At 42.9% G+C, this 14159-nt stretch overlaps 1 protein-coding gene across 3 annotated transcripts in view; it reads right to left on the bottom strand.

The window, feature by feature from the left end:
* Myo18b (myosin XVIIIB) overlaps positions 1–14159 on the bottom strand; it is a 280964-nt gene that overhangs the window by 26527 nt on the left and 240278 nt on the right. For all 3 annotated transcript variants that reach the window (XR_015446186.1, XM_087198064.1, XM_087198065.1), the window contains 2 exons: positions 6254–6298; positions 4638–4775 (listed from right to left, as the gene is read on the bottom strand). Coding sequence is in view for 2 of the 3 variants with exons in the window: in XM_087198064.1 (XP_087054190.1) it covers positions 4638–4775; positions 6254–6298 (183 nt within the window). In the remaining variant the exon portion in view is untranslated. The remainder of the gene's footprint in view (positions 1–4637; positions 4776–6253; positions 6299–14159) is intronic.

The raw sequence follows: 14159 nt of genomic DNA, 5'->3' as shown, positions 1-14159 counted from the left end.
ATCCTGAGTGTATTAGGGAAGAATGTATAAATGAATCGTGTTTGAACTTTATATCATGTTATGAAAAGGCAAAACATTTTGTTTTCATGAACAGAGAAATTATTTCCCTTGTCTTAAATACAGATTTGGAACTATCCCTACTTTACTTCTCCCAACATATTTTTTTTGAAAAAAAGTGGTTTCTATATTCATCTTTCTTGGAAATCTAACACTGTTTTCAACATAATAATGATATTAATGCTGTGGCATCATTGGATTTTTTTCTCCTGTTGGAGAATTTCATTTTAAAGCTCTTTGTTCAGATATTTTAAATTGAGCCATAAATATTTCTCTGAAACTGGTCATGAGAGGTTTGAATCCTAGTCCTTTGGGGGACAAAAAGAGTTGAAAATTCTCTACAATTACATGGGAACACTGAAATGAGAGTATATTTAATGAAAATAATTTAATGGTACATATTCATGAGTGCAGTGTGGTAATTCAACACAAGTATTGTTGGTGGGAATGTAAACTAGTACAACCACTATTCAAATTAGTATGGAGATTCCTCAAAAAACTAAAAGTAGCAATTCTATTTGTCCCGGCTATTCCCCTTCTAAGTATCTTCCTGAGTTAAGAATATCATAGTATAATAACACATGCATACCTATGTTTATAGTAGCAATTCATAATAGTTAAATCTTAGAAGCAACTTATATGTCAATGAACAGATTAATGGATAAAGAATATATAGTATTTATACACAGTAGAATCCTACTCTGCTATAAAGAAGGATACGTTTGAATCATTTGTGGGAAAATGGAAGCACCTTGAGCCCATAGGGTTAAGAGAAATAAGTCAGGCATACAAGTTTAAATATCAAATGATTTCTCTTATATAAGCAAACCAAATATAAATAAATTAAAGAGCAAAATAAAAGAAAGATAATAGGAAACAAGTAGATAAAACTTTTGCAAATGGGAAGACCAATGTGCTAATATAAAAGATGGAGAGAGCAAATGGGAAAGGGACATAAAAAATTAAAATGTGTTATGTACATGTACTGACCGCCCCCATGATGAATGCAGTCATTATGTACTGCAAATAGGTACTAATAAATATTAAAATTTAAAAAGTCAACAGGTATACAATGGGTAGTGATGAAATCAAGGGTAATTAGCATATCCATCTTTTAAACCATTGTCTTTTCTTTATTTTAAATTCTTGGCAAAGTACTCATAGATGACACTTGTGAATTAAAAAGAGCTGATGCTGGGTTGGGGATGTGGTTCAGTGGTAGAGCACTTGCATAGCATGTGCTAGGCTTTGGGTCCAACATCCCACCAGAAAAGCACACATAGAGAGTTACAAGTGAAAGAAACTGAACCTAGGCCAGTCCCCATGCTCAATCTGGGTGAGCTAGTTCCCTCTGCAGAGCGCAGCTTTCCCATTTGTATGAACATGTGACACTAACAACTCCAATGTCTCCAATGTTTCTCTCTAACTCGCAGTGTTCAGAATCTTCAAATTATAAATAGGAGGAGTCATTGAAAGATGCAGTAAATATTTATATTAAAAGAAAACTTATTACAGTAAAAGACACACAGCCAGGAACAATGTGTGTTTGAAGCAAGGGGGAGAGTTTTAAGAATTTCGGGGGGGAATTGGTGGCAATGTGTCTTTTACTGTAATACATTTATAAATTTAAACATCCACCATATTTTATGATTACTCCTCACTGATCAAATGTTTACAGCAATTTCTGTCAAATCATTGTATGTCTTCCTCTACCTTTTTCACCGGATCTGGCATTGTGCAACTTTTGGCTTTTCTTCAGTCAAAATGACCTTGCCTGGCAAGTGTGAGGTCCCAAGTTCGATCTCCGGTACCAAAAGCAAAACAAAACAAAATGACCTTGAGAGGTAAACGTTTCCAATCAGTTCAGGACATCAAGGCAGCTATGACAATGCAAAGAAAGACACTCATGGAAAAGGACTCTGAGATCTGCTTCAGAAAGTGGCAAGAATGATGGGATAAGTGTGTTCGAAGTGAGAGGGAGTGTTTTGAGGGGAGTAATGGCAGTGTGTTTTTTACTACAATAAAAAAATTTTAAACAAATTTAAAATTATTCACCATATTTGTGTATCACACACTGTATATTCAAGGGAAGGTGTTCAAAAGCTTTAGGACTTTATCCCTAAAGAGATCTGGCACTCTGTAGAAATTGCTCTTGGCTAAATGCTAAATGTTGAATAACAATCCTTAGGCAGTTTTAGTATTAATAACAGGCCAGATTGTTGCCAGCAAACTTTGCCAGGTGAGTGATCCACTCAAACCTCGGTTTCATTTCTGATTCTTCCTCCTACCTGCTGTGTGACACTGAGTGAATTATTGACCCTCTCTGAGCCACAGTCTATCCTGAGCTGTAGCCAGATATAGTTAGTATCTCTGCTTCAGCTTTGGTGTGATGGTCCATTATTCACTCAACAAACAGTATTGAGCACTTACTGTGAGCCAGCCTTGGGACATGGACAAGAAGGTGGACAGAATCCCTTCTTACAAATATGAAAATAATCTGCTTTGCCTCCTGCCTCTGTGCTGTTCTTGGTGCAGGCAACTGCACTCTGAACTGCAGGTGAACACACCCAGGACATGGAGGGGAGATGGGGGAGAAGAGGGAAGAAACTGGAAGAGGTCTCCTGGGGCTGCAGGGCAGCTGCCCTGTTGAGGGTCAGCTGCAGAAGCTGGGGTGCCAGCACACATGGGTCCACTGCTTGGCACCTCTGGATCTCAGATTCCTTCTTAACATGCAAGTAATGGTGACTGCCTCTAGGATCCTCCAAGCATCGCAAAGGCATTAATGCTTATAAAGCAGCTGGTGGTCTTGAGCTCTTTCCTGGTATGAGGCTCTGAGTGAAAAGCAGCTTGTGCATCATTGCATCATTCCTCACAGCCACCTCTGTGTCCTCCCAAGGACACGAGACCAGAGAAGTCAGGCAACCTGCCCCGAACCTCACAGCTGCAGATGCGCAAATAGAGGATCAGAATCCAGACGCCCTGACTTCAGACCATGAGCAGAAACCACCACACCTACCACCTCCCCTGCAAACAGGTCTCAGAAACTGAGTACATGATCCATGGGGCACAGATACGCTGCCTGTACCTTGTAATTTCATTGTGAACCTTCGCTATCTTATGCCCGGGGGTTTGTACTCTCCTTTGGTCCCCTCTGGTTCTGTTCTGCTCTTACCCACTGGCATGCGGAGAGGACAAGTCCTCCTTTTCACGGAGGATGTGATTCTTTCTCCATACAGACCTTTGTTTTTAATTAAGAGCAATGATCACATAATCTCACTTTAATTAACTCCCCAGATGAACCCCATTCCTTCAGCCTTCCTTTGATATTTTCCACATCAAATGTTTCAGCCTAAGATTAACTGCAGACATGTGCCAGACATCTGCCATTTGCCACATCTGCCCGATAGGTTAGCATGAACTCCTGCCCCTTCTTTTCATGGAGACAGCCCCCTGCTTCAGATGGGGTTGTCTGGGTTGGCTCCAGTCACCTGTGATTTCTCTTTCTATCTTATCACTTTGGTCCTTCTGTTATCACAGAAGCAGTGTGCATTTCATCTCAATTATGCATCTGCTTAATCTATAATTTCTGATTTATAGCCACTAAGTCCTAATTACAAGAAGGTTGCCCTTGAAAGGGAAAAACCAAGTGAGCTCAGAAAAATGGAGCTTGAAAGCAAGAAGGAAAGGGAATTTAATTCATGTAACTAAAACTGAAGCCTAAGAGCCATTTGTTGAGGAAACCTATTGTGGGCAGTCCTATAGACCTGTGCATGTCCCATCTTGGCTGTGATGGAACTAATCTCCATCTATGGGAGGGAAATTATAATGTCCTGATGTTCAGATAAAGCTAAAACTCTCAGAGTGAGAATTCATCCAGCTCAATCTAAATTTTTTCCCTCCCTCCTTTCCTTTCTTTTTCCCTCCCTTCCTCCCTCCCTCCCTCCCTTCTTCCATCCCTCCTTTTCTTTCTTCCTCCCTTCCTTCCTTTTCTTCTTCTCTTCTTTTCTTAGTGTCTCACTAGGTTGCCCAGCTTGGCCTTGAATTCCTGGGCTCAAGTGATTCTCCTGACTCAGCCTACTGAATAGTTGGTACTACAGGTACAGGCCATCATACTTGGCTTCGGCCCAATTTTTATGACTCCCCATTTAAAAAATCACAATCGAAAACAGAACAAAACCAAACCCTTCAGTGACCACGTCTATATAGAGAAATTTAAACTCATAACTATGCGTAAGTGAAAAACTAGCATGACTTGCTCTAAATAGAAGGCAACTATATCAATTGCTGCTTTTAAAAGTTCATACTGCACTATTTAGAACCTCCAGAACACCATGCTTCAGAGAGGACTGCTTTGGATCCTCATCATTTCAACTGTTTGAGTCAGTGAATACAATTATATTCTACATTTTTCAGGATATGGAAGTAAAGACAGAGAAGATGAGTGACCTGCTTAAAGTCACAACTTAAACTGGCAGGGCCATGACACCATTGCGGGTGGAAGACCTGAACAACATCCTGCAAAGTCTAAGAGCGTAGAGCTACCATCCATCCAGAGGCAGCAGAGTGGTGCTTTCTCTTACCTGGAGCTGCGGATGCAGCTGCTGGTAGCTGACTGTCGAGAGGGTGTCCGCATGGTGTCTGTAGCCATCGACAGGGTACAGCTCAACCAAGACTGCAGATTGCCATCAGGCTGGGAGCTGATGATGGAGACATTATCCCTGGAATCAGAATGCAGGACACCACCATCACGATGTCAGCCACAGTAATGGCAATTACTAGACGCTCACTCCATAGTGTAAGCCAGGCATTGTGCTATGTGCCATGTGTGCATAACCTCCCTCAGCACCCCTCGGAGGAGGGAGTCTGTCCTGCCCCCATTACCCATTAGGAAGTTCCAGGATTTGTAAAGGCCAGCCTAGGTCTTGGCCCTGGTCACCCAGATGGTCAACAATGAAGCCAGGGTACAGATCCTGCTCCTTTAATTCCCCTGCCTACACTAGTGGCCACTGCACTCTTCCTCAGGACATACACACTCCCATAAGATGTTGAAGCCTTTGCTTTGGGAATCAAACTTGGCATTGAATTTTATATCAAATTATATGTTCGTGGATTCTGTCAATGTGGGGGCCTTAACTCCTTCCTTGCCTTAACTGGAATGTGTCTGTGAACTGAGAATTTGTTTACAGGCTCTGATTCAGAAGGCAGCACAAGGAAGTGTCCACATGGGTATTCAATAATTATTTTCTGGTTGATAAACTCATTGGGTATTGCATTGTGTGCAGTGGTGGTGGCATGTGTGTGTGTGTGTGTGTGTGTGTGTGTGTGTGTGTGTGTGATTTATCCTGAGTTTCCTGTCTTTCTTTGTAAAATGGAGCTAATAACAAGGCCCTGCCTCCAGAGTTGGGAAGCAGAGTAAGTGAGATTACCCTTGTAAATTTCTCAGCATGGTTCCTGGCAAACAGATAGTGCTAATTAAACGGCAGCAACCATTCCCACTACTTTTTTGGGGAAACCAGTGCTGGTTTGTTCATAGGACACTCTGTGCCAGTCACCATGGAAGGGGTGCTACACACAAGATCTCAACATTGACCTTGTCCTCAAGACTTCATCCTAACCGACCAAATAAATAAACATCTGTATAAATAACTGTGAAATACCAGAAAAATTATTACTAGTGTGGAAAAGTCTGAGGGCCAATTCTAAGGGCAATAAGCAGGAAGTCTTGTTTTGTTTCCTAGAGGCAGGCAGACCCCAAGCAGTGGAGGTTGAGCTACTCAGCTCAGGGCTACACAGGGACCGGGGAAGAAAATTCCAGGAGGAAAGTACAGCATACATGTAGGTATGGAGGGTGCAAAGTGTCAGGGTATAGAGACTATATAAAGAAGGAATCACAGGTGGAGAAGGAAGTAAAGGTCAAATTGTACGGGACAGAGATGTCTATGCAAAAAAGACTATTCTGGGGCAATGTAGGAACTACTGAGGTGTCTGAGCACAGGGGAAGAGAAGACATGGGCTTCTCCCTAAATTGGAAGGGGAATCTTATCTCCCCCATGCAATATGTTATGACCATGAAGTCAGAGCTCTCACAGGCATTGCTAGTAATTCTCCCAGTGATTGTGAATGTTCCCTCTGCAGACAACACACAGCCAAGGGCTCACCTTGGTAAGCTACTCAGTTCCACTCAGGGTTAACTTACGTCTCTTTTCTGCCACCACTGCCACAATCCACTGCCGTCTGGACACTAGAAGGAGGCAGAGAAAGAGTGTGTTACACCTGTGCTGGCAGGGGCCGGGGGACGTGGTTATTAACATTAGATACAGTAGTGTTCAAGTTCCACTTCCAACTTTTGCTGCTGTGTGATTGCAGGGCAGTAACTTATCCTATCTGAGCTTCCTGTCTTCCTTTGTAAAATCGGGCTAATAACAAGGCCCTGCCTCCAGAGTTGGGAAGCAGAGTAAGTGAGATTACCCTTGTAAATTTCTCAGCATGGTTCCTGGCAAACAGATAGTGCTAATTAAATGGTAGCAACCATTACCACTACTTTTTTTAGTACAACCAGTGCTGTTATTAATAGCATTGTTATTACCAACAAGCAAGGCATTTGCTTTATATTCTTAGTGAGGCTGGCACATCAGTCCTGGGGCAGAGTAGCTTCCCAAGGCATTGTGGGAAACTCTAAACTAATTACAGTAGTAGCTATTCTTGAGGGAGAATCCTTTCTTTCAACAAATATGCTGTGTATACAATTTCATCTGCCTAAGCCATGCAAATCCATTTTAGAGATGAGGGACTGGACACTCTGTCTAAGGTCATGCAGCTTTGAATAAGAGATCTGTAGGGTCAATGAAAGTCATGCTCCTAACCAGTGTGCAGCTGCTCACTGTGAATGCAGACTATCAAACCACAATCTTCAGGACCCTACAACATCATCTAATCCTGAATCCTCAGGCTGGACCCTTCTAGCTGGCCTGCGGGTGATTCCTTCCTTGGAAGACCTGCACACTTCTTCCAAGGGATGCACCTGCTACTCCTTGGTCCCTACCCTCAAGGACCTATCGCCTTGGGAAAGTCTGCTTACATGCATCTGTCCCTTCTAACTGTGATACCATTTGTGGGCCATGCCTTATTTGTCATTCAGCCCCAGGGCTCACCAGAGGTCATGATAGATCAGTCCTCAAGAAATACTTGGTGATTCCAACAGAAAAGGGGTCAAGTTCAACCTACATGGGCCAAGTTCAACCTACTGCCTATTTTTATAACTAAAGGTTTTCTGTCTGTAACTTCTTTTGTATTATGTATAATAACAAAGTAGAGTAATTATAACAGAGACTATGTGGCCCCCAAAGGCTAAATATTTACTAACTGACCTTTTAAAGAGAAATGGCCATTTTACACAGTGAAAGCTTTACTAGAACTCAGGCACACTCGTTCATTTGCATTTGGAAGACTTGCTCACATACTTTGTTTAACTAAACACCAACCTTTACTTGAACAACACTCAGGAGAGTTTTCTAGTCTGATCACTAATCAAAGCACACACTGGTGTTAATTCTTTTCCATGCTTTACCCTAGCAGGCCCTGTGAGTTATTCCCCACAAGTGGGCTCTGCATTCAGATTGGCCATCTCCTGAAAGGGCCCCTTGCTCCACTGCTAGAGATCCATTTGCTATGTCATGTCCAACTATGCTGGATACTGTATCTTATCTTCTTTTTCCTCTTCCTCACTCACTTGTGGCTTTTCCCAATATGTGCCCTGGGGCTGGGCTATAAGGACCACGTCAATCAGCTTCCTGCCTCCGCAGCTGCCCCTTGGGTTCAGCCAATGGGGAATTCAGTTGACAGTTGGAAGGAAGGAGGGAAGAGAGGGAGAGTGGAGAATTTATTCTCCCAGATTTTTTTCCATTGCATCTCCTATGCTGGTTCTGTCCCTCCACTAAAGGCCAGTCTCTCTTGCCAGGAAGCCCTCTCTATAGTGGTCTCCTCCCCCCCGCCCTTTCCCTCACCCACTTTCTTTTTCCTCCCTCCCCTTCCTCCATGTGCCTTCTTCTGGAATCTTCCCCCTTGCATCCTTCTTCACTCCTTCAAACTTGATGGCAGTGACTTCTCCCAGCTGTTGCAGGTCCCTGAGTGCCATACCATCCCCTGGAACCTCCCTACACACAGAGCTCTGAAAACAGTCCCTTTAAGTTTTCTTCATTAGGGTTTGGTTTCTGGTTCCTTCTAGACTCTATTACCATAGTTTATCTCTGTGCTGGTTCCAACCTTAATGGGAAAACCTGGGTTTGTCAGGCCAATATTTCACATAATAAACAAGCAGGGAGGAGGCATGACCCAACACTGCACTGCTAAACCCTGCTATGTGTGTGTGGGAGACACAGTAAAGAATATAAAGTGGCAAAAGATTATAAGCAATCATTATTATCCTCTCTAAGCTCTGACTCTGGAAAATAACAAGCCATGAGGATAAATAAAAAGATGCAGGTATGGATGCCTGTTAATCCTATGTCTTAATGGGAACTGTGCCCTGCTTCTCCCTGCCTGTGAACCTGCATCACTGGGTTTGGCACAGGACCTCTGAGGCAGAAGTCTAGAGCTGATGGGTGATCTAATTGTCGAGTCAGAATGAAATATTTTCCAGGGAAAATGTGGTGTCCAGTCTGGGCCACACATTATCTGTCATTTGAGAAGCTTCAACAAAATAGAGTATGCTTAGTATAAAGAGGATGGATCAAAAAGTTTTGAGAACTGTGTCCCCTATTTGTTGTACGAGCAAATGTCAAAAGCACCTAACACCTCTATTGCAAGGTGGTCTGGGGTGGAGGCTTGGGGTGGGGCCTGATGAAATACTTTCCAGAAGATGCAGGGAGAGTTTTGTTCTACCTGCTCCAGAGAAACACTAAACCAGATGGGGTAGAAATAATCACCATGTTGCCTTAACACATCAAGGACTGTTGGTCCCGGGAGGTACTTGAGTCTGTACACCATGGTGTGTGGAGCCTTGAGCTCCGGGAGACCTCACGGGGATTTCCTTGGGGTCAGGAAGAGAGATTAGAGGGAGAGCTCAGCTCCATATCTTCCTCTCTCACTTCAACTAAATGACAGTTGTATTTCATCCTAAATTAGAACTTTCTTTGGTATAAAAAAAAAAGTTCTGTTTAAAAGAGGGAGTTTGGAATCCACTGGCCCTTCCACCAGGCAAAAAGTCTCTGAGATGCACATTCCATGAGGGAGTTTGTTTCCTATGCCACACCCAGTCTGAACACAGAAAGTGCCCAGTGGTTATCATCTGTTGAATAGGCAAGCCGGGACCCCAGGAGGGCTGAAGACCTTTCCATGGTCCTGATCTCTTTGGAGGCACACTAGGAATGGAACCCACATCTCTTGACCAGTGGTCAGTGGTCCTTTCTCACCGTGGTGTATATGGATCTTTAGACAAGAATTTGTGCTAGAAATCTGTAAACAGGAGATGGATGATAAGAAAGGTAATTGATTAAATGTCTTCAGATGTATTCCTTTAGGGTGAGTCTTCGCCAGACAACAGCAGTCTAAATGCAAATGTTGCCAGGGAAGTAATACACCAATTCATTGGCCCCATATCCCAGTGACAGATACAAGTTCACCATCCTGACAGGCTAGCTACTAGGCAGGGAACAGAGACTTGACAGAGGAAGGAGGAAATGGGATATGTTTACTTGACTGCAGAGCTTGATTATCAAAGCATGGGTGGTAGTGTCAGCCTGAAAATCAAATCATGGCTCCATCACCTACTGTGTAGGTTTAGTAAAGATTATTGACTCCAGTGAGCCTCAGTTTCCTTATCTACAACCTGAGAATTTTAATGAAAAGAACGTTACAATTGTTGTGGGAACAATGAATGGCAAACAGGTGGCATAATAACCAGCACAAAGTCTTTCAGAAAGGGTACTTTTCTGACAGTTACCATACTTCCTGTAGTGCCAAAGTAGATATAGTAGTTTGGATCTCTGGCTCCCAATGAATTGCAAAAGCTGGGTGTCTAGGATAGAAGTCTGCTCAGAGAGCAAGGGACCTGTGTAGCAGCATTTAAGTGGGTGTTCAGTTGCACTAGGACCTCATGCTGTAACTTGGTGAGGAGTCAACCTTCTTAAACCGTTACGGTTTAGATTCAAATGTCCCACAGCTGTTTCGTGTGTTTGGAAGGTGACTGGATCATGAGGGCACCAAATACATCAGTAGATTTGTCCACTAATGAGATGGGTAGCTAAAAGTGCTATCAGAAAGTGAGGCCTGGTTGGAGGTGAGTTCCTGGGACAGTGACCTGGAAGGGTGTGTTCTTGTTCAGGGCTGCTCCTTTCTGTCTCTCTGCTTCCTGGGTGCCATGAGGTTGGCACATTCCCTCTGCCATGTTCTGCTTCCCCATCATGATTTGAATAGACTGAATCCTCCAAAACCTATGAGCCAAAAAATGCCTCTCCTTTAAGTTGTGGGTGTTGAGTATTTTGTCCCATTGATGGGAAAGTGACAAATATACAGACTAATAGAGAAACCTTCCAAGCTGTCCTTCCAGCTCTGGAGCAGGCTCATCACTAACGTGGGTAGGTGGTATAAACTAAAAGATAAGATAGTTGCAGGAAAAGGGCTGTTGGCATTCCCAAGACTGTCCTACTATGAAGCAGGAAACTTTATAATCTGGCCACAGCCTGGATCTTTTAGTGAATAAATGAACCCAGAAGTATGTCCTCAGTGGCAACCACAATCTGTGGTGAGACCCAGGTGATCACATATCTTACTTTTAGACAGGTATCAAAGGACATATGTTGGAAAATGTGCATCTCACATTCACCCCAGCCAACAGAAGACTTTTCCAGAGCATTCATCTAGATTGACCCAGCTGGAATGGATGCACTTTTAGCTGACCTAGATCATCCGCTGACCTCCCCACACCTCACCCAAACCCCCAAACCCAGAGCCAAGGCATGAGAGCAGCTATAGGCTCTGGGCAAGAAATAGATGGGCTTGTCTGTCAGCCAATGCAGCCCTCCCTTCATGAATAATGGGAATCAACTTAAAGCATTTCACCATTAATCAAGAAGGTAGGTGCCACAGTCTAAGTTACAATAGTGAGGCCCTGACATAGGACAGCAAGTGCTGAAATGCTGCACACATGACACCTGACTTTCTGAGCATGGAGCAACATCTCCAGCCTGGAAGGTCTGTTACATTAACATCTAATTTCCAACATGGGGGAATATGATTTTATAATTATAATTTAAACAAAGTCTCTCAAATAACTTCAGTTGGAACTGAAGCATCTCTCTCTCTCTCTCCTCTCAGGTGGGTTTGAAGCCTAATTGAGAGATCAGTTTGAAGAAGTACCTCAGACCAACCCCTCAGGCCCCAATCTAAAGCTCTTACTCCAACTGATAAGACAATTAGAAGTACAGTACAGAGTGGCAGAGCTGCCCCAAAATGGAAGAATCCAAGCTGGAGATCCTGCTCTAGGCAGCAGATCCATAGCCTAATAACACATATACTTCCTTTTATTGTTGATAACCAAGTATAATCACACTGTGGTCAGAGATCATGCTTTGTAAATTATTAATTCCTTGAAATGTGTTGAGACTTCTTTGTAGGTAATTTTTCCCAGTTCCCCAATTCCTGTGACATTATGGAAAGCTATACTGTGTTTCAATCTCAAATCCGAGCTATGAGACATTTAGTTAGGACCAAGAACTGCAAAGCATTAGTAAATGTTCCCTAAGAACAAAGCTGGGGGCAGTGCTGGCTGCATGCCCATATCTGGCTTACTGCTCAGCCATCACTGTCTTGAAATTTTATATTTTGGAACAAAGAGGCCCAAGTTTTCATTTCTTTCTGGACCCTACAAATGATGGAGCCGGTCCTCCCTGGGGTTCTGGGGTGCTTTAATGACTTGAGTGTCTTGTTGGGTTTCCACGGGTCACTTACAGCGAGGAAGAAAGATGGGAGAAAAGGAAAGGAGGATTGGATGGAGAAAGTACAGAGAGGAGAGAGCTACTTTTTCTTCATTTCCCATACCCCAGAGCACTGCCCTCATTTTACTTTCTAGAACCTGACTCTGCCCGATACACTTTCTCCAGGTTGGAATAGGTGCTCAGTAAGAATTTATCAAATAAATGAACTAATGAAAGCAATTGACAAGGGTTAATCTGCTAAGATACACAAGGCTCTGTGCTAGAGAATCAAATTTTTTCACTTCTTATTGCTAATTTGCCTTAGAGATGAAAAGACTGGAGGTCAGAGAGATTGAATAACTTATTCAAGGTCATACAGAAATTTAAGTACGGAATTCCTAATTGAAAATCAAGCTTGTTGAAATGCCAAGCCTATGGGAGCCCTAATTCTTCCCCCATCTCCAACTGTAGGAATCCAACTCATTGCCTGGGGCATTTTCAGGTACAAGATGCATTTCTTTAAACCTGGTACTCAGTAGTCATTCTACACCTCACAGCAACCTTGAAATGCAGGTGAGGTCTCTTCCAACTTAGGAAGTATAAGGCAGGTGCTGTGTGGAAACTAGATACCCAGTCAAGTAAAAGATATCAGAAAACAGCAGAAATGAAGGTTTAAGGTCCCAGAAGTCTTAATCATGAAAAGGCAGACAGAAAGCCAGCATTCAGGCTGGATTCTTGGGTCCCAGGGCCTGGAGCTCTGGAAAGATGGAAAAGTACAGAGAATAAGCCTTATTAACTGGAAGAGAGACAGATAAAGGGGTCTCCTACTGGGATGAGGGTGAAGCGGGTGTCCCTGTAAGGCCAGGGAAGAGCCTTATAAACATAGACTGATGTGATGCCTGCTATTCACCCAGTGAGAAGTCTGTTCTTTGTTTCTTGTCAAGAAATCTGTCCATCCTGTTACCCACACTCCCAAGCACATCCCCCTGCCTCTTTCCAAGTTATTTTTCTTTTAACTTTTGTTGTTTTTTAGAAAAACAATCTCTTACTATGCAAATGAGAATGATTCAAAAATGGCTGCTCATTGGCCCAAGATCCTAGTACCCACAGCCGTTCATCCTCATTACCATGAAGGCAGATGTGCTGGCATATCTAGTAATGGAAAAGCCAGCCAAAGCATCAAGCATGTAAGTCCACAAAAGGGGTCTATAATTACAGATGGTGGTTCTGTCGTGACACTAATAAAAGCAGGAGGGCTTTGTGGAGGGGGGAATTTTAAATCCAGTCAGGAGTTGGAAGCTGCTACAATTTCACTATTTGCCATTTTGTCAACAGTTTGGCAGCTGTGCAAATTAGCAGGAAATGGTAGAGAAACTTGGAATATGCGTGTAAGTCACTTTACAAAGTAAAGAAGACTTTTTAGATAAAGCTCTTTATTTAGAGGCAAGAACATGGGGTTTTAGAATCTACGGGATCTGTCTTCTGCTGTTGAGCATGAACATCTTTAAGGGAGAATTGGAGGCTGCAAATCCCCAAGCAGCTATGATCAGCCCAGGGCTGCATCAAGGGAACAGCTGATGTATGTTCTGAAATGCAGTGTAAAAAATCACACAATCAGCACACACCTATGATTCCAGGTATTTGCAAGGCTGAGTCAGGAGGAACACAAGTTCGAGATCAGTCTGAGCAACTTAGCAAGACTCTTGTCTCAAAATAAAATTTTAAAAAAGGAGAGGGGCCTGAGAACGTAGCTTAGTGGTTGAGCACTTGCCTAGCATGTGCAAGGCCCTGGGTTTGATCTCCAACATTGTAAGAAATCTATATCTATATCTATATCTATATATTCATTGCACGGATTTTAGAAAATATAACTATGTGCGAAGAAAAAAGTCACCAATGATGTCTTCTCTCAGTAGAATGCTGGTTGTTTATGTATAGTCCTTTTTCTTAACTATACATGCTAATATCACTAACACAAATGTCTTATTCTTCCCAGGGGCTAAACCAGAGCCAAATAATGCCCCTCTCTGCTTCCCTGGCCTGTCTCACACCTGCACCTCTAGCAGAGAGCAGCCATCTCACTCTCTCAGAAGGGAGAGAGAATCCCTGTTTAAAAGACTATGGATGGTAAAGGTCTGTAAAAAACTCAGCAGACCTGGGCTCTAACTCCATATACTACACTAATTTGCT

Source organism: Heterocephalus glaber, unplaced genomic scaffold (genome assembly GCF_053883595.1).
Source record: "Heterocephalus glaber isolate CG9 unplaced genomic scaffold, H.glaber_assembly_v1.0 deba00001687, whole genome shotgun sequence".
NCBI classification, from domain to species: Eukaryota; Metazoa; Chordata; class Mammalia; order Rodentia; family Bathyergidae; genus Heterocephalus; species Heterocephalus glaber.
This window is presented reverse-complemented; position numbering and strand designations above follow the sequence as displayed.